Raw genomic sequence first — 23,748 nt, forward strand, 5'->3', positions numbered from 1 at the left:
ACACAACCAAAGAACTGATGACAGCAGCTTCGCAGAACAAACCCCCCACCCCTCCCAGCACCGTCCTTCCCTTTCCTCTTCCTCCCTCCTCTGCAAACTGAAGGGATACCATGCATTCTCAGCCCATAACACACAAACAAATCACTTTAAATATTAACAAAAGCCTCTTCAGATGGGAGGAGAAGGTGTAAGAAAGGAGAGAAAAGTGGCATCCAAATAAATGCCTGCAGAACCATACCCCAGGAAAGAGTAACAGTGAGTTTAACAGGCATAATAAGGGGGAACAGTCTCCATCTGCAGGAGGGCGAGTGATCAGAGGGTAGAAATTTCAGATAATTGGCTAAATGGCAGATGGAGGGGAGATACAAAGAGGGAAATAATCAGCCTTTTTATCAACAGTGCATTATAAATTCAGCACTGCCTGAAAGGCTGGTAGAACCTGATTAAAATCAGAGTTCCAATGGAATTTGATTTGATTTCAAAAGGAACAATTTACATGGAAGTAGGGAGAGAACAGAGGGTGGAATGATTGGATAGCTCTTTCAGAGTGCCAGTACAAATATAATGGGCCAAAAGGCCTCCTTCAGAGTTTCTGAGTCTATGTGGAGGGAAGGGAGGGGACCAGATGGGAATCAGGGAAAACTCTCCTCTCCGTACTCAGCACAGAGGAAGATTGTGGTGGTTGGGGGTCAAACATCTCAGCTCCAGGACATCTCTGTAGGAGTTCCTCAGGGTTAGTGTCCTAAACCCAACCATCTTCAGCTGCTTCATCAATGACCTTCCCTCAAAAGTGCCAAATGTTCAGCACCATTCGCGACGACTCAGATACTGAAGCAGTCCATGTCCAGATGCAGCAAGGTCCAGGCTTGGGCTGACAAGTGGCAAATAATATTTGCACCACATAAATGCCAGGCAGTGACCATCTCCAGCATGTCAGAATCTAACCATCAGTCCTTGGCAACACAACTCCAACATCTGGGAGCTTCCCTCCAAGCCACAGTAAAAAGAATTGTAAATAATTCTGATTTAAAGAATATAAGAACTAGGAGCAGGAGTCGGCCATCTGGCCCCTCGAGCCTGCTCCCCCATTCAGTAAGATCATGGCTGATCTTCTTGTGGACTCAGCTCCACTTACCCGCCTGCTCACCATAACCCTTAATTCCTTTACTGTTCAAAAATTTATCTATCCTTGCCTTAAAAACGTTCAATGAGGGAGCCTCAACTGGGCAGGGAATTCCACAGATTCACAACCCTTTGTGTGGAGAAGTTTCTCCTCAACTCAGTCCTAAATCTGTTCCCTCTAATTTTGAGGCCATGCCCCCTAGTTCTAGTTTCACCCCCCAGCGGAAACAACTTCCCTGCTTCTATCTTGTCTATTCCCTTCATAATCTTATGTTTTTATAAGATTTCCCCTCATTCTTCTGAATTCCAATGAGTATAGCCCCAGTCTACTCAGTCTCTCCTCATAATCCAAACCTCTCAACTCCGGAATCAACCTAGTGAATCTCCTCTGCTCCCCCTCCAGAGCCAGTCTATCCTTTCTCAAGTAAGGAGACCAAAACTGTACACAGTACTCCAGGTGTGGCCTCACCAGCACCTTATACAGCTGCAATGTAACCTCGCTGTTTTTAAACTCCATCCCTCCAGCAATGAAGGATAAAATTCCATTTGCCTTTTTAATTACCCGCTGCACCTGCAGGTAATTAAGAGTCATAAAGTTGTACAGTGCAGAAAAGGTCCTTCAACCCATTGAGTCTGCACCAAAAATAACTACCACTAAAGTGCGCTAATCCCATTTTCCGGCTCTTGTCCCACATTCTTGAATGTTAGGATATTTCAAGTGCTCTTCCAAATACAACCATTTTAAAAAGTAAGGTTTCCGGTCTCCACTACCTTCCCAGATGGCACATTCCCAATTTCCACCACCGAGTGAAAAGATTTCCTGAAATCTGCTCTGAATCTTCTGCCCCTTACTCGAAAACTATTCCCCCTCCTGGTTAACCCTTCAACCTACTCACTCTGTCCATATCCCTCGTAATCTTGTACACCTCAATCGTGCCCCCTCAGCCTTCCCTGCTCGAAAGGAATCAATCCAAGCCTGTCTAGTCTACATGACAAGCACAATCTCCCCTGTTATTGGGTTGTAGTTCCACAGACACTTTGACAATGTACTGTCTTTTTTTGTTCATTCGTGGGATGAGGGTGTCACTGACTAGGCCAGCATTTATTGCCCATCCCTAATTCCCCTTCAGAAGGTGTTGGTGAGCTGTCTTCTTGACCTGCTGCATTCCATGAGGTATAGGTACGCCCACAGTGCTGTTAAGGAGGGAGTCCCAGGATCTTGACCCAGCCACAGTGAAGGAAGACAGTTTTCCAAGTCAGGATGGTGAAGTGACTTGAGGGAAATCTCCAGGTGGCGATGTTTCCAGGTGCTGTCCTTTTAAATGGTAGTGCTCATGGATTGGAAGGTGCTGCCTAAGGAACCTTGGTTCAGGCAGCACAGTGGTCAGCACTGCTGCCTCACAGCACCAGGGACCCGGGTTCAATTCCCAGCTTGGGTCACTGTCTGCACTGAGTTTGCACGTTCTCCCCATATCTGCATGGGTTTCCTCCGGGTGCTCACGTTTCCCCTCTCAGTCCAAAAGATATACTGGTTAGGTGCATTGGTCATGCTAAGTTCTCCCTCAGTGCCGGAATGTGGCGACCAGGAGATTTTCAAAGTAACTTAATTGCAGTATTAATGTAAGCCGATTTGTGATTAATAAATAAATGTTAGTTTTGTCAAGCTGCTGCATTGCATCTTGTAGATGGTGCTGATAATATCCCTGAAGAGAAACAGTGAGCTGTATTTGAAGCAAATGGGGATGATGGATCTGTTTGTGGAATTGGCCGATGGGCAGGTACTCCCATCAGCAGTGTACCCCACAAGGATCTGTGTCAGGACCTCAGCTGTTCACTGTATCGATTAACAACTTGGACAATGGAATAGAAAACCACATATCCAAATTCTCCCCAAACACAAAGACTAGACTAGCGGGTGCAGGTAGACAAGTTGTTAAAATATCAACCAGGTCCAGAAAAAAATCTAAAAGTCTAATAAAAGGATTGCTGGCCTTTGTATTTAGCAGTAGAATACAAGGGGATATTGTTTCAGTTACACAAAGCCCTAGTTAAACCACACCCACAGTACTGTCAGCACTCCAGACAAACATCACACAAAGGATTAAAGCAAAATACTGCTCAATGTCAATAATGTCGGAAATCGGAAAGGAAAACAGAAAATGCTGGGAAAATTCAGCAGTTCTAGCAGCATCTGTGGAGAGGAAAACAAAGCTAATGTTTCCGAGTTCTGGAAAAGATCCGTATTGGATGAGAAACATTAACTCTGTTTCCTTCTCCACAGATGCTGCCGGACCTGCTGAGTTTTCCCAGGATTTGTTTTATCTTGGGAAGGATATACTGACTGGGAAGGGAGTGCAATGTAGATTTACCAGAATGAAAGCTGGACTCCACAGGTTTAAGCTACAAGAAAAGATTACATAAATGAGGGTTGTATTCCCTGAAATTGAAACGGTAAAGGGGTGATTTAATCCAAATTTGAAAATATTAAAGGGAAGACGTTGGGGAACGTAGAGAGAAATGATTTCTCCTGAACTAGGACTATGCAGATTAGTGGAAAAATGCGAAATTGATCTTTCCAGTGTGAATTGAGGAAACATTTCTACACAATAGCTGGTAGAAGTTTCTCTCCCACAAATAGCAACTGATGTTAGATCAAACTGTAAATGTTAAAACTAAAATCAATCGATTGCCGGTATTCAGGGACATGGAGTTCAGACAGAGGGCAGCTCTGATCTCACTGATTGACAGCAGGACAGAGTCAAGGGGCTGAATGGTCTCCATCTGTTCCTATGAACTTGCAGCAGTGGAAGGATGAAATTTGACCAGTATAACCAGATGGTGTTACAATTAAAATACACCCCAAATTATCATTATGAAGCCTTTGAGTTCTCTGTTACATGTGGAGAGTGAATTCTTTGCTCTTTCCAGAAGAATCAGAAGAACTTGGATCTGGGAAGGAGTTGGATTTCTGATCATCACATTGAGAGAATTGCAATTTGAGTTGAGGTTTGTACCTCGAACACTGGGACAATATCACAATGTCAGATCAATGAAGGAAAGCAATATTTCTCATCAGTTGCAGCCACCATATCGAATGGCCTGATTGTGGACAGATACTCACAGGGATTTTCAAGGCTGCAAAGAAGCTGATTGCTGCTGGAGAATTTCCCCTCTCAGTGCTGACCACAACAATATGACCGCTCAATAAACCACTGGATTTGGCCAAAATCCTATCATCACTGTCCTTCAAAAAGCGTTCTCGTTCTGGATCCTGTGTTGATTTTTAAAATTAAATGGAAAAGGAAGACATTATCAAAAGTTTCAAATTAAATAAAACAATAATTAATCCACATAAATTAACAGAAGGTGCCAGAGATATTCAGTGGGACCCACTGTGAGAAAGAGTTACCCAATTTCATCGTTTTCACTGTCGGCTCTTTGTAAGCTCAGTATTTTGCCTTTCTACTTCTGACCTCAGCAATTTCAAAAACGTGTTTGTTCTCTGATCACTTTGTTACTTTAAGAACTGTGGAACTGAGCATATGCCTGGAGGGCAAGGCAGCATAACGTTAATGAACTCAACCAGCAATCCATGCTCAGAGGTTCCAAACTACACCATGACAAACTGCAAAACTTTCTCTTGAAGAAAGGCAGTGCAATGACAGGCACCAGACAGAAACTGACTGTGGAAGCTGCACAATTCTCAACATCCTGCAGGGAACAAAGATACCACCACCAGCCTGTCTCCAGTCCCCAAGTCGTGGCACTTCCCCAAAGTACCTTTCAATGATATTGCCTAGGAGCTGTACAAAGCAATAAGGTGAAGTCAGGCGTTCAAATGGTCAGTGGATAGGCATGTGGATCACATTGGAGTAGTTTAGGTTAGAGGGTCATTAGATTGGTTCCACTGGTCGGCGCAACATTGAGGGCCTGTACTGCGCTGTAATGTTCTATGTTCTATGTATAGAAAACAACTGAGTTAGATGCAAATGTTCAGTGAAAGGGTACAGAATGTAGCAGTCACATGGACACCTGGTTACAGGCTTCACAAAACTCAGAGATAAATACTTGAGGCCATAAGATCTTCAGAAAGGACAGTGAAATTGTAATAGATACAATTAGAACTGGAAGGAAGGAAATGCGATTGGTCAGTGGAAATAGTGCAGACTGAAGAAATAGCAAAGGATGTAAATTTCTAAACTGAATAAATACATTGTGCCACCGAGTGTAGTGATGCAGTTTTGTGGATGGGGGTGTTCTAAAGATGGATTTAAGAAAATTGCAAAACCATAACAGTATCATTAAAATGAGTGATTGTAAGTTTAACAAGACTGGGAGAAGGAACATAACTCGTGTAGTGAAACCAATGAGTTTCTGGAACACATTTGAGACATTCTCCATGACAGTAAGTTTCAGAGTCAGAAAGAGATACAACACATAGCTGAGAGTGTGGTTAAACAAGCAGAAAACATCCTAGGTTTTATTAACAAGTGCATTGAGGACAAGAGCAAGGTGATTATGTTAAACCCGCATAAAACCCTGTTCAGCTGCTACTTTCTTAAAATTAATTGATGGGATCTGGGTGTCACCAGTTAGAGCAGCATTTATTGCCCATCCCTTCAAAAGGTGGTGATGAGCTGTGTTAATGAGCCACTGCAGTCCATCAGGTGTAGGTACACTCACAGTGCTGTCAGGGAGGCGGTTCCAGGATTCTGACCCAGTGACAGTGAAGGAATGGTGATATATTTCCAAGTCAGCATGGTGAGTGGCATCTTCTGATGATGCACCTCCCAGGTATCTGCTGCCTTTATCCTTCGAGATGGTAGTGGTCATTGGAAGGTGCTGCCTAAGCAGCCTTGGCAAATTCCTGCAGTGCATCTTGTAGGTGGCACACGCTGCCATTGTTGGGAGGGAGGGAGTATTTGTGGACAGGGTGCCAATCAAGCAGCTGTTTTAATTTTAGATTTATACTCTGTCCTTTCCTGTCAGGGTCTGCTGATCATTTTCCACATTCATACCTTTCTCTCCACCCTTACCTGTACTCTTTAATTTACCATATCTTCCAAAATTTGATCCCTTGCCTCCACATATTTGACATAATTCAATGTAAATGAACCTTACTGATTTGAGGATTAAGTTATAAGTAAGAACACTGATATTCTAACACAAGATTAAGGAAGTAGTTGGCTATGGTTGGGGAAATACAGTGTACCAGGGAGGGGTGTAGATTTTTGCCTGGAGCAGCCACACAGCAAGGAGCTTGTCCTGAATAAGACAAACCTGCTTTCCTGCTTCATTGCACACACTGCTTTGGAGGGTCAGCTGATCCAGAGTTCAGCTCTGTACCTGAGCAGTAAATTAACAAAATAAAAGGCCACTGCAATTTTACTTACCATAATTGAGTCACTTCGACTACTTTTATAAAGTTGGCATTTCTGTTTAAATCCATTCCATCCATTCAAATCCTTGGATGGTTTCTGTGGACAATCAAACACAAGGAGAAAAATTTATCGACCCAAGAACGCAGTGTGTTCGAATGCCCACCGTAGATACATTGCTCTCACTCACATTCCCCACCATTCCTCCAGAGCCTCTCCTCATCTCTGTAACCCCTTCCAGCCCCAAAACCCTCCAATTCCAGCCTCTTGTACTCCCAATTTATGTTGCCCGTTATTTAGCACAGGTTAATATCCATATCTTCATATGTGGAGACCTTAATTCTAGAATTCCTTTCCTAAACCTCCTTAAATTTCTCTCCTGTTTCAGAATGGTTCTTAAAATCTCTCTCTTTAACCAAGCTTTGGGACATCTCTCCCAATATCTCCTTGTGGATTGTGCTATGAAAAGGCAGATGGTAATTGCTGGACTGCCCAAATCCCAAACAGAAATTTGGACAAGCTATCACCACAATTTGAAAATTGTATTTTAATACAAGAAGATATCTGAACTGAAGTTCCTACAAAACTCATCTCCAAACTAATGGCCTGGGCCTCAGCACCTCCCTCTGCGTCTGGATCCTAGATTTCCTAACTCACAGACCACAATCAGTAAGGATAGGCAACAACACCTCCTCCTCAATCATCCTCAACACCGGTGCCCCACAAGGCTGTGTTCTCAGCTCCCTTCTATACTCCCTATACACCAATGACTGTGTGGCCAAATTCCCCTCCAACTCGATTTTCCAGTTTGTTGATGGTACCGCCATAGTGGGTTGGATCTCAAACAGTGATGAGACAGAGTACAGGAATGAGATAGAGAATCTGGTGAACTGGTGCAGCCACAATAATCTCTCCTCTCAATATCAACAAAACGAAGGAGATTGTCATTGACTTCAGGAAGGACATGCCCCTGTCTACATCAATGGGAATGAAGTAGAAAGAGTCGAGAGCTTCAAGTTTTCAGCTGTCCGGATCACCAACACCGTCCTGGTCCCACCACACCAACACTATAGTTAAGAAAGTCCACCAATGCCTTTACTTTCTCAGAAGACGAAGGAAATTTGGTACGTCTGCCATGATTCTCTCCAACGTTTATAGATGCACCATAGAAAGCATTCTTTCTGGTTGTGTCATGGCTTGGCATGGCTCCCGCTCTGCCCAAGACCACAAGGAACTATAAAAACCCCAAGAAAAGGGTTGTGAAAGAAGCCCAGTTTATCAGGCAAACCAGCCTCCCATCCATTGACTCTGTCTACACTTCCCGCTGCCTCAGTAAAGCAGCCGGTATAATTAAGGACCCCATGCACCCTGGACATTCTCTCTTCCACCTTCTTCTATCAGGAAAAAGATACAAAAGTCTGAGGTCACATACGAACCAACTCAAGAACAATTTCTTCCCCACTGCTGTCAGATTTTGAATGGACTTATCTTGCATTAAGTTGACTTTTCTCTACACTCTAGCTATGACTGTAACACTACATTCTGCAATCTTTCATTTCCTTCTCCATAGTGCACAAGATGGGCTTGTTGGATTTCCTGATTAATAGTCTCATGATAACCACTTAGTCATCGCCTCCCAGTGATCCGGACAAATGTGAGGGAATGCATTTTGGAAGGTCCAATACAGATAGGAAATATACAGGCAAAACCCTAAAGAGTATTGATAGGCAGAGGGATCTGGGTGTACAGGTACACAGGTCACTGACAGTAGCAATGCAGGTGGAGAAGGTAGTTAAGAAGGCATACGGTGTGCTTGCCTTCACCGGCCGGGGCACTGAGTTAAAAATTGGCAAGTCATGTTGCAGCTTTATACAACCTTAGTTAGGCCGCACTTGGAATATAGTGTTCAATTCTGGTCGCCACACTACCAGAAGGATGTGGAGGCTTTGGAGAGGGTACAGAAAAGATTTCCCAGGATGTTGCCTGGTATGGAGGGCATTAGCTATGAGGAGAGGTTGGAGAAACTTGGTTTGTTCTCACTGGAACGACGGAGGTTGAGGGGAGACCTGATAGAAGTCTACAAGATTACGAGAGGCATGGACAGAGTGGATAGTCAGAAGCTTTTTCCCAGGGTGGAAGAGTCAATTACTAGGGGACCTTTACTACTCGTTATTCACTTAATGACATGGGTGTGAGTAAGTTAGCAGATGACACAAAATTGGTGGTATTGATGATAGTGAGGAGGGCAGACTTAGGCTACAGACTGATATTGATCAGCTAGGCACAGCAACAGAGGATGGAATTTAATCCTGATAAGTATGAGGTGATGTATTTTGGGAGGTCTAATAAGGATAAGATTTACACAATGAACAGTAGGTCCCTAGTATTAAGTATTAAGGAACAAAGGGACTTTGGTGTACAAGTCCATGGACCTCTGAAGGTGGCAACACAGGTAGATAGGGTGGTGAAGAAGGCATACAGAACGCTTGCCCTTACTAGCCAGTGTTTAGAATAGAGGAGCAGGGAGGTCGACGTACAACTTCATTAAACATTGGTTAGGCCACAGGTGGAATATTGTGAGGTTCTGATCGCCACACAATCAGAAGGACAGTTCTTGGAGAGGGTGCAGAGGAGGTTCACCTGATTGCTGCCTGGGATGGAAAGCTTCAGTGAAGAGGAGAGACTGGATAGGCTGGGCTTGATTTCCCTGGAGCAGGGGAGGCTCAGGGGGATGTCTGATAAAGGTATATAAAATGAGAGGCATAGATAGGGTAGATTGTAAGAATCTTTTCCCCATGCCAGAGTTATCTAAGACCAGAAAAAAAATGATCTTTCAACATTGGGGCAGCATAGTGGGATGGCACAGAGATTAGCACTGCTACCTTGCAGTGCCACGGCTGGGTTCGATTCCTGGCTTGGGTCACTGTCTGTGGGCAATCTACACGCTCTCCCCATGTCTGCGTGGGTTTCCTCCGGGTCTGAAAGATGTGCTGGTTAGGTGCATTGGGCATGCTAGATTCTCCCTCAGTGTACCTGATCAGGCAACAGAGTGTGGCGACTAGGGGATTTTCACAGTGACTTTACTGCAGTGTTAATGTAAGCATACTTGTGACTAATAAATAAACTTTACACTGAGGGATTTTGAGTTAATGTGAGAACTCCTCACTGGTTGTTATGGGTGAGACAGTGAAAACATTGAATGAAGACTGGGACGACAGGGTGACACAGTGGTTAGCACTGCTGCCTCTCAGTGCCAGGGACCCAGGTTCAATTCCCAGCTTGGGTCACTGTCTGTGTGGAGTTTGCACATTCTCCCAGTGTCTGCATGGGTTTCCTCTGGGAGCTTCAGTTCCCTCCCACAGTCCGAAAACATGTAGGTTATATGGATTGGCCATGCTAAATTGTCCCTTTGTGTCCCAGGACGCATAGATAAGAGGGATTAACGGGGTAAATATGTGGGGTTGTGGGACTAGGGCCTGGGTGGGGTTGTTGTCAATGTAGACTTGATGGGCCAAATGGTCGCCTCCTGCACTGTAGGGATTCTATGACTCTAAGAGTGCTGAAAATGGTGAAACATTTTTACTTGTGACATCAAACGTGCAATTTTCAAGGAGTTCTCACCTGGGCTCGGCCGAGAGTGCATTTTACATCCTGTGGATCTAAAGAAGTGAGAAAGGAGAAGTTAATACAAGAGGAGATAGGCTGGGAGATTCTTGTCAACAGGCACTCAAAACGGTGGCCACTCATCATTTATCATAGTTATAATATTAAAATTGAAAAGTTAGAATCTGTTGAGAACAGTGGGAGTGTCTGGGCAGAGCAGCCACTCCCACTGGCTTTTCACAGCTTGCTGCTCAGACCAGAAGGATAACACATTCATCACCTATCCAGGACAACGTTCATTCAGTTGCAAGAGGAACGTGGGCCTGTTGCAAAAGAATAAATCTAATGGGCAATTTCATTCAGGGGTCAAGAATGGTTGATAACAAAACTGGAGAGGGAGCTGCCTCTGTATCTAACACCATGTTTACATTAGTGATGGAAAGGGATACGTATATACCACTGGGCAAGGGTTATAGCTGGGGAAAAGGAAATTATGATGCTAATAGGTGAGATTTAGGGTGCATAGGATGTAGAAGGAAACTGCAGGGGATGGGCACAACTGAAATGTGGAGCTTATTTAAGGGACAGCTACTGCGTGTCCTTGATAAGTACGTACCTGTCAGGCAGGGAGGAAGTGATCGAGCGAGGGAACTGTGGTGTACTAATGAAGTTGAATTGCTTGTGAAGAGGAAGAAGGAGACTTACGTAAAGATGAGACGTGAAGGCTCAGTTAGGGTGCTTGAGAGTTACAAGTTAGCCAGGAAGGACCTAAAGAGAGAGCTAAGAATAGCCAGGAGAGGACATGAGAAGTCTTTGGCAGGTAAGATCAAGGAAAACCCTAAAGCTTTCTATAGGTATGTCAGGAATAAAAGAATGACTGGGGTAAGATTAGGGCCAGTCAAGGACAGTAGTGGGAAGTTGTGTGTGGAGTCCAAAGAGAGGCACTAAATGAATATTTTTTAGTCTGTATTCACACAGGAAAAAGACAGTGTTGTCAAGGAGAATACTGAGATACAGGCTATTAGACTAGACGGGATTGAGGTTCAAAAGGAGGAGGTGTTAGCAATTCTGGAAAGTATGAAAATAGATAAGTCCCCTGGGCCGGATGGGATTTACCCTAGGATTCTTTGGGAGGAGATTGCAGAGCCTTTGGCTTTGATCTTTAGGTCATCATTGTTCACAAGAAAAGTGCTGGAAGACTGGAGGATAGTAAATGTTGTCCCCTTGTTCAAGAAGAGGGGTAGAGACAACCCTGGTAATTATAGACCAGTGAGCCTTACTTCTGTTGTGGGTAAAGTTTTGGAAAGGAGTATAAGAGAAAGGAATAATTTGATTAGGGATAGTCAACACGGTTTTGTGAAGGGTAGCTCGTGCCTCACAAACCTTATCGAGTTTTTTGAAAAGGTGACCAAAGAGGTGGATAAGGGTAAGGCAGTTGATGTGGTGTAATTTTGTCCTAATTTTGTCCCTAAATTAGTTTTCCCTCAATGTGGAATGCCACAAACATAGATAAGGGTCATGGGTGGAGGGGGGCTGGTAATGTTAAAATGGCGGTGCGGGCTCGTTGGGCCGAAGGGCCTGTTTCCCGGGCTGTTTTTGTTCTTTGTTCTCTTTATATTGATTTCAGTAAAGAGTTTGATAAGGTTCCCCATGGTAGGCTATTGCAGAAAATGCAGATGCATGGGATTGAGGGTGATTTAGCAGTTTGGATCAGGAATTGGCTAGCTGATAGAAGACAGAGGGTGGTGGTTGATGGGAAATATTCAACCTGGAGTTCAGTTACAAGTGGTGTACCTCAGGGATGTGTTTTGGGGCCACTGCTGTTTGTCATTTTTATAAATGACCTAGATGAGGGTGTAGAAGGATGGATTAGTAAATTTGCGGACGACACCAAAGTCAGAGGAGTTGTAGACAGTGAGGATGGATGTTACAGTTTGCAGAGGGATATAGATAAGCTGCAGAGCTGGGCTGAGAGGTGGCAAATGGAGTTTAATACGGAAAAGTGTAAAGTGGGGGACTTGCCAAAATTAAAGGCATTTAAATGGTCATTGGACAAGCATATGGATGATATCGGAATAGTGTAGGTTAGACGGGCTTTAGATTGGTTTCACAGGTCGGTGCAATATTGAGGGCCGAAGGGTCTGTACTGCGCTGTAATGTTCTATGTTCTGTACCTGTCCTGGGAGTGTTTGATGGGGACAGTGTAGAGGGAGCTTTACTCTGTATCTAACCCCGTGCTGTACCTGTCCTGGGAGTGTTTGATGGGGACAGTGTAGAGGGAGCTTTACTCTGTATCTAACCCCGTGCTGTACCTGTCCTGGGAGTGTTTGATGGGGGACAGTGTAGAGGGAGCTTTACTCTGTATCGAACCCCGTGCTGTACCTGTCCTGGGAGTGTTTGATGGGGGACAGTGTAGAGGGAGCTTTACTCTGTATCTAACCCCGTGCTGTACCTGTCCTGGGAGTGTTTGATGGGGGACAGTGTAGAGGGAGCTTTACTCTGTATCGAACCCCGTGCTGTACCTGTCCTGGGAGTGTTTGATGGGGACAGTGTAGAGGGAGCTTTACTCTGTATCTAACCCCGTGCTGTACCTGTCCTGGGAGTGTTTGATGGGGGACAGTGTAGAGGGAGCTTTACTCTGTATCTAACCCCGTGCTGTACCTATCCTGGGAGTGTTTGATGGGGACAGTGTAGAGGGAGCTTTACTCTGTATCTAACCCCGTGCTGTACCTGTCCTGGGAGTGTTTGATGGGGGACAGTGTAGAGGGAGCTTTACTCTGTATCTAACCCCGTGCTGTACCTGTCCTGGGAGTGTTTGATGGGGGACAGTGTAGAGGGAGCTTTACTCTGTATCGAACCCCGTGCTGTACCTGTCCTGGGAGTGTTTGATGGGGACAGTGTAGAGGGAGCTTTACTCTGTATCTAACCCCGTGCTGTACCTGTCCTGGGAGTGTTTGATGGGGACAGTGTAGAGGGAGCTTTACTCTGTATCTAACCCCGTGCTGTACCTGTCCTGGGAGTGTTTGATGGGGACAGTGTAGAGGGAGCTTTACTCTGTATCTAACCCCGTGCTGTACCTGTCCTGGGAGTGTTTGATGGGGGGGACAGTGTAGAGGGAGCTTTACTCTGTATCTAACCCCGTGCTGTACCTGTCCTGGGAGTGTTTGATGGGGGGGACAGTGTAGAGGGAGCTTTACTCTGTATCTAACCCCGTGCTGTACCTGTCCTGGGAGTGTTTGATGGGGACAGTGTAGAGGGAGCTTTACTCTGTATCTAACCCCGTGCTGTACCTGTACTGGGAGTGTTTGATGGGGGGGACAGTGTAGAGGGAGCTTTACTCTGTATCTAACCCCGTGCTGTACCTGTCCTGGGAGTGTTTGATGGGGGACAGTGTAGAGGGAGCTTTACTCTATATCTGACCCCGTGCTGTACCTGTCCTGGGAGTGTTTGATGGGGGACAGTGTAATGAGAAGTTTAGAAACAGAACAACACCCCATTCCTGAGAGAGAGAGAGAGGAAACTTTGGAATTTCAAGATATTCACATTGCAGTATTAGCAAATATGTGTAGGCTATATGTGAATTAAAAGATAAGTAAAATGGTTTCACAGTGTTCAGAGGCAGGAAGTCATCCAGCAGTTATTCAGGGAATTCTTTCAACAGATGATTGTGTTTCATTCCTATAGTTTTATAAATACTCACGTTCAATAAGGAAGAGGAAACAAATGACTCCCATCAGGGCAACAATGAGTCCTGGTACCACGAAGGACATTCCCCAACAGCTGGAGACCCAGTAGCCAGCTATCAACGAGCCCAGGATGTTCCCCACTGAGGTGTGAGAATTCCAGATTCCCATGATCAGGCCCCTCCTGTCACACACACACAAAACAATCCGATAAGCTCAATGCCAGAAACAAAAACATAAATATTCTGAAATGGCCAAAGTCAGCGACTTACTTTCCTTTTCCAAACCAGTTTCCAATACAGGCCACAACGCTCGGCCAACCAGTGGTCTGCACCAAGCCATTAGCAACCTAGAAAGTCAAACAGAATTCCATTCCCATCAGTGCCGGCCTGAATTAGCTGCATTTTGCGATGGATTAGGGAGGCATGGCAGAACCACAATCTCTGGTCTAATCAGAGCTGGGAAAATCTCATTTTAGTTCATATCCTGCAACGTTTAATGTTTAAAATCATCATCAACTCCTTCTCAGGATTGCTACACAAAAAAAAATCCCCCATGGGTCACATTTAATTTGACATTAATGAATTATAAACTGGTTCCTGCTTTAATTTTGAACTGGAGAGTTCTGGCAAAAGGGCAGCAGCCGTCACAGACAACTCGGGCACAAAGGATGCCTCAAAATTGCAGCAGACTCCTCTCTGACACGAGGTCCTGATTAATCTATGGCGAGAGCAATTGGCGACTCAGTGGCAAAGCAGCATTCAAAATCAAGGCTTAAGCTGTGAGAAAGAGGGGTAACTGGCTCAGGAGGAAGAGAAAGTGGGAGGGAATGTAGCAACAAGAGTAGAGGGAGAGACAGAGCAACAGATAGAGAAAAAGGGGAAACAGAGCAAGAGAAACATGGTAAATGTGAAAGAGAGTGTAAAAGGAGAGAGAAGAGGGATAGAGAGAGAGCGAGAGAGAATGCAGTCCCTCATGCCTGGCTTTGCCATACAATGTGATCACAGCTGATCTCATCTTCACCTTTCTGCACACTCCCCATAACCCTTCACCTTTGGCTAATTAAAAACCTCTCTATCTCCTCAAATTTGTTTAGTGACCTGGCATCCATTGCACTCTGGGCTAGAGAATTCCACAGATTTACAACCCTCTCAGTAAAGTAATTCCTCCTCGGCTCTCTTTTAAATCTGCCACCCCTTAGCCTAAAATTAAGGCTTCTCGATCTAGAATGTCTAACAAGGGGAAGCATCCTCTCTATGTTACTCTGTCAATCCCCTTCAGCATCTTATACACCTCAGATAGATCTCCCCTCATTCCTTTAAACTCCAGTGAGGATAGGCCTAAAACAAGTCCTTTGTTCCAGGAATCAATCTAAGAAGGGAGAGATTGGGGCGGGGGTTTGTTTGATGATCACCAAGAGAATCCACATCACCCCCATCAACATCCCTACCTCAATCCCGACACTCCCTCACCCCAACATCCTCACCCCCCTGCCTGCCCGCGACCCCCCCCCCCCTCAAAAGCAGGACGGCGCCCCCCCCATCACCTCGCAGGGTGACACTCCCTCACCCCCCCAAGCAGGCTGCCACGCCCTCCCCAACCCCACCAACACACACACACACACACACACACACACACACACACACACACACAGAGGCCGGCACCGCCTCACTTCGACTCCATCCCTGACATTCCCACCCCAATACCCCCACACAACAGCTACTGCAGCATCTCCAGTCACCCGAGTAATACCTCAATGCTCTGCAGATACATCCTGCTTGTTCAAAAACAATCTTTCTTTCACACAATGCTTCCTTCTGTATTTAAAGGAAGGTTGGATACTGACCTGAATAAGTATGTAGTACTGTAAATTGTGGATATTATAAAAGTATCCCAGGCCAAATAGTACGGTGAATAAACCACTGCTCAGCATCCCAAATGTGAGGTATAATCGAATAGATAAACGTTCTCCAATTATACCACTGCCAAACAAAGAAAAAAAACTCTCTTTAAAGGTCAAAGATAGAGGGGAAAGTGATGGATTGGGGAGGAGAGGACAATGGGAAGGTCAGATATTTATACACACTGGGTTGTGTAAGAAAACTGCAGATCTGCAAATAAATCAAAAGAGCAACCATTAGGAATATTATTTTGCAGTAAACTGCTAGAGTAGGAAACTCGAGCACAGATTCCAAACAGTAATAGGACATTTAAAACTGGTTTAGACTTTCTTCACAGTCAACAGTAGTTTCTGGATCACAAGAAAATTTTAAATGATGTTTAAATCTTGGTTCATTATGACCATGAAAACCCCTTCCTTCATTCAATGGAGAGTGCAGGAGGACATGCCAGGAGCTGCACCAGCCATACCTGAAACTAAGGTATTAACCTGGTGAAGCTACAACACGGGACTACTTGTATGTCAAATAGCAGAAGCAGCCTGCGATAGAGCTAAGCAATTCCATGGTTAACAGAATAGGTCTAAGCTCTGCAGTCCTGCCACACCCAGCTGTGAATGGTGGTGGACTGGGGGAGGAGGCTCCACAAATATCCCCATCCTCAGTGATGCAGGAGCCCAGCACATCAGTGAAATAGACAAGGCTGAAATATTCGCGATATTCCTCAGATAGGAGTGCTGTGTGAACAATCATCTCTGCCTCCCCTGGAGGTCTCCAACATCACAGATGATGGTCTTCAGCTAATTCGATTCACTCCACGTGATATCAAGAAATGGCTAAAGGCACAGAATACTGCAACAGCAATAGGCCCTGACAATATTCCAGCAATAGTGCCGAAGGCTTGAGCTCCAGATCTTGCCGAGCCATGAGCCAAGCTCTTCCATTACACCAAAACATCTTCATCTGCCCAGCAATGTGGAAAATTGCCCAGGTATATCCTGTACACAAAAAACAGGACAAATCCAACCCGGCCCATCTGTTCACTCTCAATCATTTGGAAGGGGTCATCAACACCACTATCAAGCAGCAATAACCTGCTCACTGACACTCAATGTAATGGCATTACCATCTTGAATCCCCCTATTATCAACATCCTAGGAGTTACCATTGACCAGAAACTGAACTAGACAGCTACATAAATACTGTGTGAGAATCCTATGGTGAGTAACTCACATAAGAACATAGGAAATAGGAGCAGAAGTAGGCCATCTAGCCTGCCCCGCCATTCAATAAGATCATGGCTGATCTGTCGTGGCTCAGTTCCACATTCCTGCCCTCTCCCCATAACCCTTAATCCCCTCGCTTATCAAAAACCCATCAATCCGCGTCTTAAAAATATTTAGCGAGGTAGCCTCCACCACTTCAATGGGCAGAGAATTCCAGAGATTCACCACCCTTTGAGTGAAGAAGTTCCTCCTCAACTCCATTCTAAACTGCCCCCCCTTTATCTTGAGGCTGTGCCCTCTAGTCCTGCTGTCCTTTCTAAGCGGGAAGAATCTCTCTACCTCTACCCTATCCATCCCCTTCATTATCTTATATGTCTCTATAAGATCCCCCCTCCAACGAGTACAGACCCAGTCTATTTAGTCTCTCTTCATAGGCCAACCCCCTCATCTCCGGTATCAGCCTAGTGAACCTCCTCTGCACTCCCTCCAAGGCCAAAATATCCTTTCGCAAGTGTGGTGACCAAAACTGCATACAGTACTCCAGCTGCGGCCTCACCAGTACCCTGTACAGTTACAGCAAGACCTCCCTACTTTTATATTCTATCCCTCTCGCATCCCATTCACCTTCTTGATCACCTGCTGCACCTGCAGACTGGGTTTTTGCGACTCATGCACAAGGACCCCCAGGTCCCTCTGCACCGTAGCACGCTGCAGCTTTTCACCCTTAAATAATAATCCCTCCTACTATTATTTCTGCCAGAGTGGATAACCTCACACTTGCTAACATTATACTCCATCTGCCAGGTCCTCGCCCACTCACTCAGCCTATCCAGATCTCTCTGCAGACTTTCTACACCCTCCGCACAATTTGCTTTTCCACTCATCTTCATGTCATCAGCAAATTTCGACACCCTACACTCAGCCCCCTCCTCCAGATCATCTATATAAATGGTAAATAGTTGAGGCCCCAGCACTGATCCCTGCGGCACTCCACTACTCACCAACCGCCAATCCGAATAGCACCCATTGATACCAACTCTCTGCCTCCTATTAGACAGCCAATCCTCTATCCATGCTTACCTGAGGAAGGAAATCCTTGCTATGACAGAGCACAGTGAAGGTTTACCAGGCTGATTCCTGGGATGGCAGGTCTGTCACATGAGGAGAGACTAAGTCGGTTGGGATTATATTCACAAGAGTTTAGAAAAGTGTTGGAGGGATCTTATAGAAACTTCTTAAATGTCCCAAGGTGCTTCACAAAAGTATTATAAAACAATATTTCACATTATGAAAGAAGCCATTTAGACCAACTAGTTTATGTCAGTGTTCACATTCCACACAATTTTTTCCCACCCAACGTCATCTAATCCAAACAGCAGAACTTTGTTATTTATAAGAACATAAGAACATAAGAAATAGGAGCAGGAGTAGGCCATCTAGCCCTTCGAGCCTGCCCCGCCATTCAATAAGATCATGGCTGATCTGTCGTGGCTCAGTTCCACTTTCCCACCCTCTCCCCATAACCCTTAATCCCCTCTCTTATCAAAAACCCATCAACCCGCTTCTTAAAAATATTTAGCAAGGCAGCCTCCACCACTTCAACGGGCAGAGAATTCCAGAGATTCACCACCCTTTGAGTGAAGAAGATCCTCCTCAACTCCGTTCTAAACTGCCCTCCCTTTATCTTGAGGCTGTGCCCCCTAGTCCTGCTGTCTTTTTTGAGCGGGAAGAGTCTTTCCACCTCTATCTTATCCATCCCATTCATCATCTTATACGTCTCAATGAGATCTCCCCTCATTCTTCTAAACTCTAACGAGTACAAGCCTAGTTTATTCAGTCTCTCCTCATAGCTCAACCCCCTCAACTCCGGTATCAGCCTAGTAAACCTCCTCTGCACTCCCTCCAGGGCCAAAATATCTTTGCGCAGGTGCGGCGCCCAAAACTGCACACAGTACTCCAGCTGCAGCCTCACCAGTGCCCTATACAGCTGCAGCAAGACCTCCCTACTTTTATATTCAATCCCCCTCGCTATGAAGGCCAGCATCCCATTCGCCTTCCTGACCACCTGCTGCACCTGCAGGCTGGGTTTTTGCAACTCATGCACAAGGACCCCGAGGTCCCTCTGCACCGTCGCCTGCTGCAGTTTTTCGCCACATGCTCGTCAAACTTCCACTCAAATACATCAATTTGCCTCAAACGACTATTATGAGAGGTCACGATCTAAGGGTGAGGGGGGGGAGAAGTATAATTTGGATACTAGAGGAAGGTTTTTCACGCAGAGGGTCGTGGGGGTATGGAATGCGCTACCAAGTAAGGTGGTGGAGGCAGGCACGTTGGACTTGTTTAAGGTTTACTTAGATAGGCACATGAGTGAAACAGGGATGGAGGGTTATAGAAAACCGTATTAAAAAGGGTCAGAGCCTCGGGATGACACCGGAAATGTAATATCACGTTAATGTTTTGTCTCTTTTAATCCACAGGTGTCGGTCCACCTTGTTGTCAAATGAGGGGCATGCACACGGTGGGTTGTGCGTGGGCTGCTCTTGGAGGTTTCGAGAGTGGCCTAGTACTTCGTGTCGTTGTGTGTGCTTAATACTGGACCAGCAGACGGGCACCACCACAGCTCAGTGACTGTCACTGATTGCTGTGCAGATACATGGATTTGGGCCTGTGTCTGTGGGAGTTTGCGCATTCTCCCTGTGGTTGCGTGGGTTTCCTCCGGGTGCTCCGGTTTCCTCCCTCACCCCAAAGATGTGCTCTTAGGCTGATTGGTGTACCAAATTGACCCTACACTATTCTCCCCTGAATCTGGCTACATTAGGGGTACCATTCACATACACACGGGGCAGGGTAGGTGTAGGAAAATGCACTGTTGAAATGGCGGGGCGGGCTTGTTGGGCCGAAGGGCCTGTTTCCCGTGCTGGGTTGTTCTTTGTACTTCATGTAGTACTGAGATCTTTAGCTTTTGTTTTGAAATACAGATAGAATTTCTTACTGTTGTGTTTTTTGTATTTACGGTTATATTTTATTTCTAGATCATGCTATCCTTCAGTTAGTTGCTTTTCTATTTTCTGACATTCTCGAGCGTACCACACTGAGATAACACTTCGAATATTGCATCAAACGTAAGATATTGTTAACAGCAGAGTAGTGATGGACCAACACTGATCCTTCATATCAGAGATCTCAGGAGCAGACAGTGACTGGGGAGATTATTCAGCTGCTAAAGGACATCCCGGGTGAAGTACAATCCTTTCACCCTGCAGGCGAGGGGCCGGAAAGTGGGGGAGGCGAGAGGCCCTAAAAAAAGAGTCCTGGACAGGGGACAAGGGTAGGAAGAGGTCCCAGAGGAACAAAGAAACAATCTCTAAGCAATAAAAGGGCTGCAGTTAGCAGACTTCAATGAGGGAAAAAAAACTAACAAAGGTGACCCCCACAGCCACCCGGAGATCTAAAAAGGCAGCAGAAGCTTGGTAACTCTGCCACACTGTGTGTGTTTTCACAAACCTGCGGAATCTGGTGCTTTATTTTCTTCGCTAATAGCTTCAATCTAAACTTTGTCTACCTTATACTAAATGTTTTAGTGCCTATCCAGAATAACTTGGGATCTGTTCCAGCACCATAAAAAGGCACAGGCCTGGCTAACTCTTGGATGGATGAGTCTAAGCTTCTGTTAAAGTTTCTCTTTTGTTACAGGGGTAGTTTGTTAGTTTGTTTAGTTGAGAACAGTATGGAGTGTGGTTTCTGGGACACTGTTGGTTCGGAACAAAGAACAATACAGCGTGACATAGATGAGGTGGTGGAGGCTACCTCGCTGAATATATTTAAGACGCGGGTAGATAAGTTTTTGGTAGGCAAGGGGATTAAGGGTTATGGGGAGAAAGCGGGAAAGTGGAACTGATCCACTTCAGATCAGCCATGATCTTATTGAATGGCGGAGCAGGCTCGAGGGGCTAGATGGCCTACTCCTGCTCCTATTTCTTATGTTCTTATGATGCAAAACTGGGTGGAGAAGTGGCAGATGGACTTCAACCCGGGTAAGTGTGTGGTGGTTCATTTTGGCAGGTCCAACGGGATGAAGGAATATTATATTAAGGGTAAGACTCTTAGCAGTGTGGAAGATCAGAGGGATCTTGGGATCCGGTTCACTGGACTCTTAAATCCGCCTCACAGGTGGAGGATGTGGTTAAGAAGGCGTATGGTGTACTGGCCTTCATCAATTGAGGAACTGAGTGTAGGAGTCAGGAGATAATGCTGCAGCTTTATAAGACCCTGGTCAAACCTCACTTGGAGCACGGTGCTCAGTTCTAGTCGCCTCATTACAGGAAGGATGTGGAAGCCATTGAAAGGGTACAGAGGAGATTTATAGGTAGAGAGACTCTTCCCGCACAGAAAGGACAGCAGGACCAGAAAGCACAGCCTCAAGATAAGGGGGGGCGGGGGGAGACAGTTTAGATCAGAGTTGAGGAGGAACTTCTTCACTCAAAGGGTGGTGAATCTCTGGAATTCTCTGCCCGTTGAAGTAGTGAATGGCGGGGCAGGCTCGAAGGGCTAGTTGGCCTACTCCTGCTCCTATTTCTTACGTTCTTATGTTCTTAGTGGAGGCTACCTCGCTAAATATATTTAAGTCACGGGTAGATAGGTTTCTGATAGACAGGGGAATTAAGGGTTATGGGGAGAAAGCGGGAAAGTGGAACTGATCCACTTCAGATCAGCCATGATCTTATTGAATGGTGGGGCAGGCTCAAAGGGCTAGATGGCCTACTCCTGCTCCTATTTCTTATGTTCTTATAAGGATGTTACCTGGACTGGGTGGCATGCCTTATAAGGATAGGTTGAGAGACTTGGTCTTTTCTCCCTGGAGAGACGAAGGATTAGAGGTGACCTGATAGAGGTTTATGAGAGGTATTGATCGAGTGGATTCTCAGAGGCTATTTCCCAGGGTTGAAATGGTCGCTATGAGAGGGCACAGGTTTAAGGTGCTGGGGAGTAGGTACAGAGGAGATGTTAGGGGTAAGTTTTTCACTCAGAGGGTGGTGAGTGAGTGGAATCGGCTGCCGTCGGTGGTGGTGGAGGCGAACTCGCTGGGGTCTTTTAAAAGACTTCTGGATGAGTATATGGGACTTAATAGAGTTGAGGGTTATAGGTAAGCCTAGTAGGGAGAGATATGATCAGCGCAACCTGTGGGCCGAAGGGCCTGTTTGTGCTGTAGTTTTTCTATGATTCTAATACAGCACAGGAATAGGCCCTTTGGCCTCCAAGCCTGCACTGATCACGTGTTCCTAGACCATCCGTTTGTATCCCTCTGTTCCCAGTCTGTTCATGTGGCTAAGTCTTAAACAATCCCAGCGTGTCTGCCTCAACCACCTTGCTTGGCAGTGCATTCCAGGCCCCCACCACCCTCTGTGTAAAATACATCCCCCGTATATCTGTGTTGGACCTTGCCCCTCTTACCTTGAACTTGTGACCTCTTGTGTTTATCATTTCTGACCTGGGAAAAAGCTTCCCACTGTTCACCCTATCTATGTCCTTCACAATTTGATAAATTTCTATTAGGTCAACCCTCAACCTGCATCTTTCCAAGAACAACCCTAATTTATTCAATCTCACCTCATAGCTAAGACCCTCCATACCAGACAACATCCTGGTAAAGCTTTTCTGCACTCTCTCCAAAGGCTCCACATCAATGGCAGAGGCAGATATTGTAATGTTGCATGTGTAAATAAATCCAGCATTGAATAAAAGATTGGAGTCTGGTTTCAGAATGAATTGTCACTGATTTGTCATTCCTGCCTTATCCCTGTAGCCCTGCAGATTTTTTTTCAGACAGTTATCCAATCCACTCGAAGGTTCTGATATTTTTGAGCCAGCCTCTAGTACATTCTGGAACTGAAACAGTCACTGAGTGAAGGAGGAATTTCCACAGGGAAAAGGAATTACTACATGGCAAATATCAGCAGTGCTCACAATGTCAAATGCTATTTCTAGATTACTCCGTTTTAATTGCTGTTGTATGAAGAATTCTTGAGATCTTACCTGACATACATTCCAATAGCGTAGGCACACAGGAATGAGTAATCCAGGGCTCCCAGCAGCTGCTTGTAATTACTTCTATCTGCAGTTTTATGTCAACAAATGATAATACATTGAAACTTCAACAAGAAAACAAAACAGTAAAATGTGTTTGTAAATGTCTCAATCTTTTTCTCCATCCTTCCCAAAATGCCACAGTCAAAAGATCAGCCTGGGCCCCGCATGCTATTGCTGTTCCTCAGGAACTGCCATTACCTTCCAAACATCACCCACTCAAATAGCTGCAACCTTAAATATGTTCCACAGTCAAAATCTACACAGTGTTTGACAGATTCTCTTTGGTAAATAGATCTGGTCTTTATCCAATCATCTTCAGTTTGGGTCAGTGTTAAAAGCTGAGTTTTAGGTTGCAAGAACCTTTTTCAGACAAATAGTCGGCAATCAACTACGTAAAAAAAAGCTGAAAACAAAACAGCAGACTCTGGAGAAATGAGAAGAGAGTACAACCTGGGCGACTAAAGGTTTTTACAAAGTATTTACAGCAAAGACACAAGTCATCGAAGCAAAAGTTCCAAAACAGTGGAGGCAGTGGCATAGTGGGTATTGCTGACCTAGTGACCCAGAAACCCAGGGTAATGACCCGGGTTCAAATCCCACCATGGTAGATGGTAAAATTAAATTCAATAAAAATCTGGAGTTAAAAGTCTACTGATGGCCACAGAACCATTGTCGATTCTTGTAAAAACCCATCTGGTTCATTAATCTCCTTTCGGGAAAGAAAGGTGTCATCCTTACCCAGTCTGGC

At 45.2% G+C, this 23,748-nt stretch overlaps 1 protein-coding gene across 1 annotated transcript in view; it reads right to left on the minus strand.

Moving 5' to 3' along the window:
* LOC145339525 (glucose-6-phosphate exchanger SLC37A1-like) overlaps positions 1-23,748 on the minus strand; it is an 80,455-nt gene that overhangs the window by 29,681 nt on the left and 27,026 nt on the right. Inside the window, exons 5-11 of the mRNA XM_080184006.1 lie at positions 22,947-23,025; positions 15,633-15,768; positions 14,059-14,135; positions 13,804-13,970; positions 10,122-10,159; positions 6,516-6,599; positions 4,244-4,393 (exon numbers count right to left, since the gene is read on the minus strand). Of these exons, the coding sequence (XP_080040132.1) occupies positions 4,244-4,393; positions 6,516-6,599; positions 10,122-10,159; positions 13,804-13,970; positions 14,059-14,135; positions 15,633-15,768; positions 22,947-23,025 (731 nt within the window). The remainder of the gene's footprint in view (positions 1-4,243; positions 4,394-6,515; positions 6,600-10,121; positions 10,160-13,803; positions 13,971-14,058; positions 14,136-15,632; positions 15,769-22,946; positions 23,026-23,748) is intronic.

The sequence above is a fragment of the Carcharhinus amblyrhynchos genome, unplaced genomic scaffold (genome assembly GCF_965287045.1).
Source record: "Carcharhinus amblyrhynchos unplaced genomic scaffold, sCarAmb.v2.hapA scaffold_515, whole genome shotgun sequence".
Classification (NCBI taxonomy): Eukaryota; Metazoa; Chordata; class Chondrichthyes; order Carcharhiniformes; family Carcharhinidae; genus Carcharhinus; species Carcharhinus amblyrhynchos.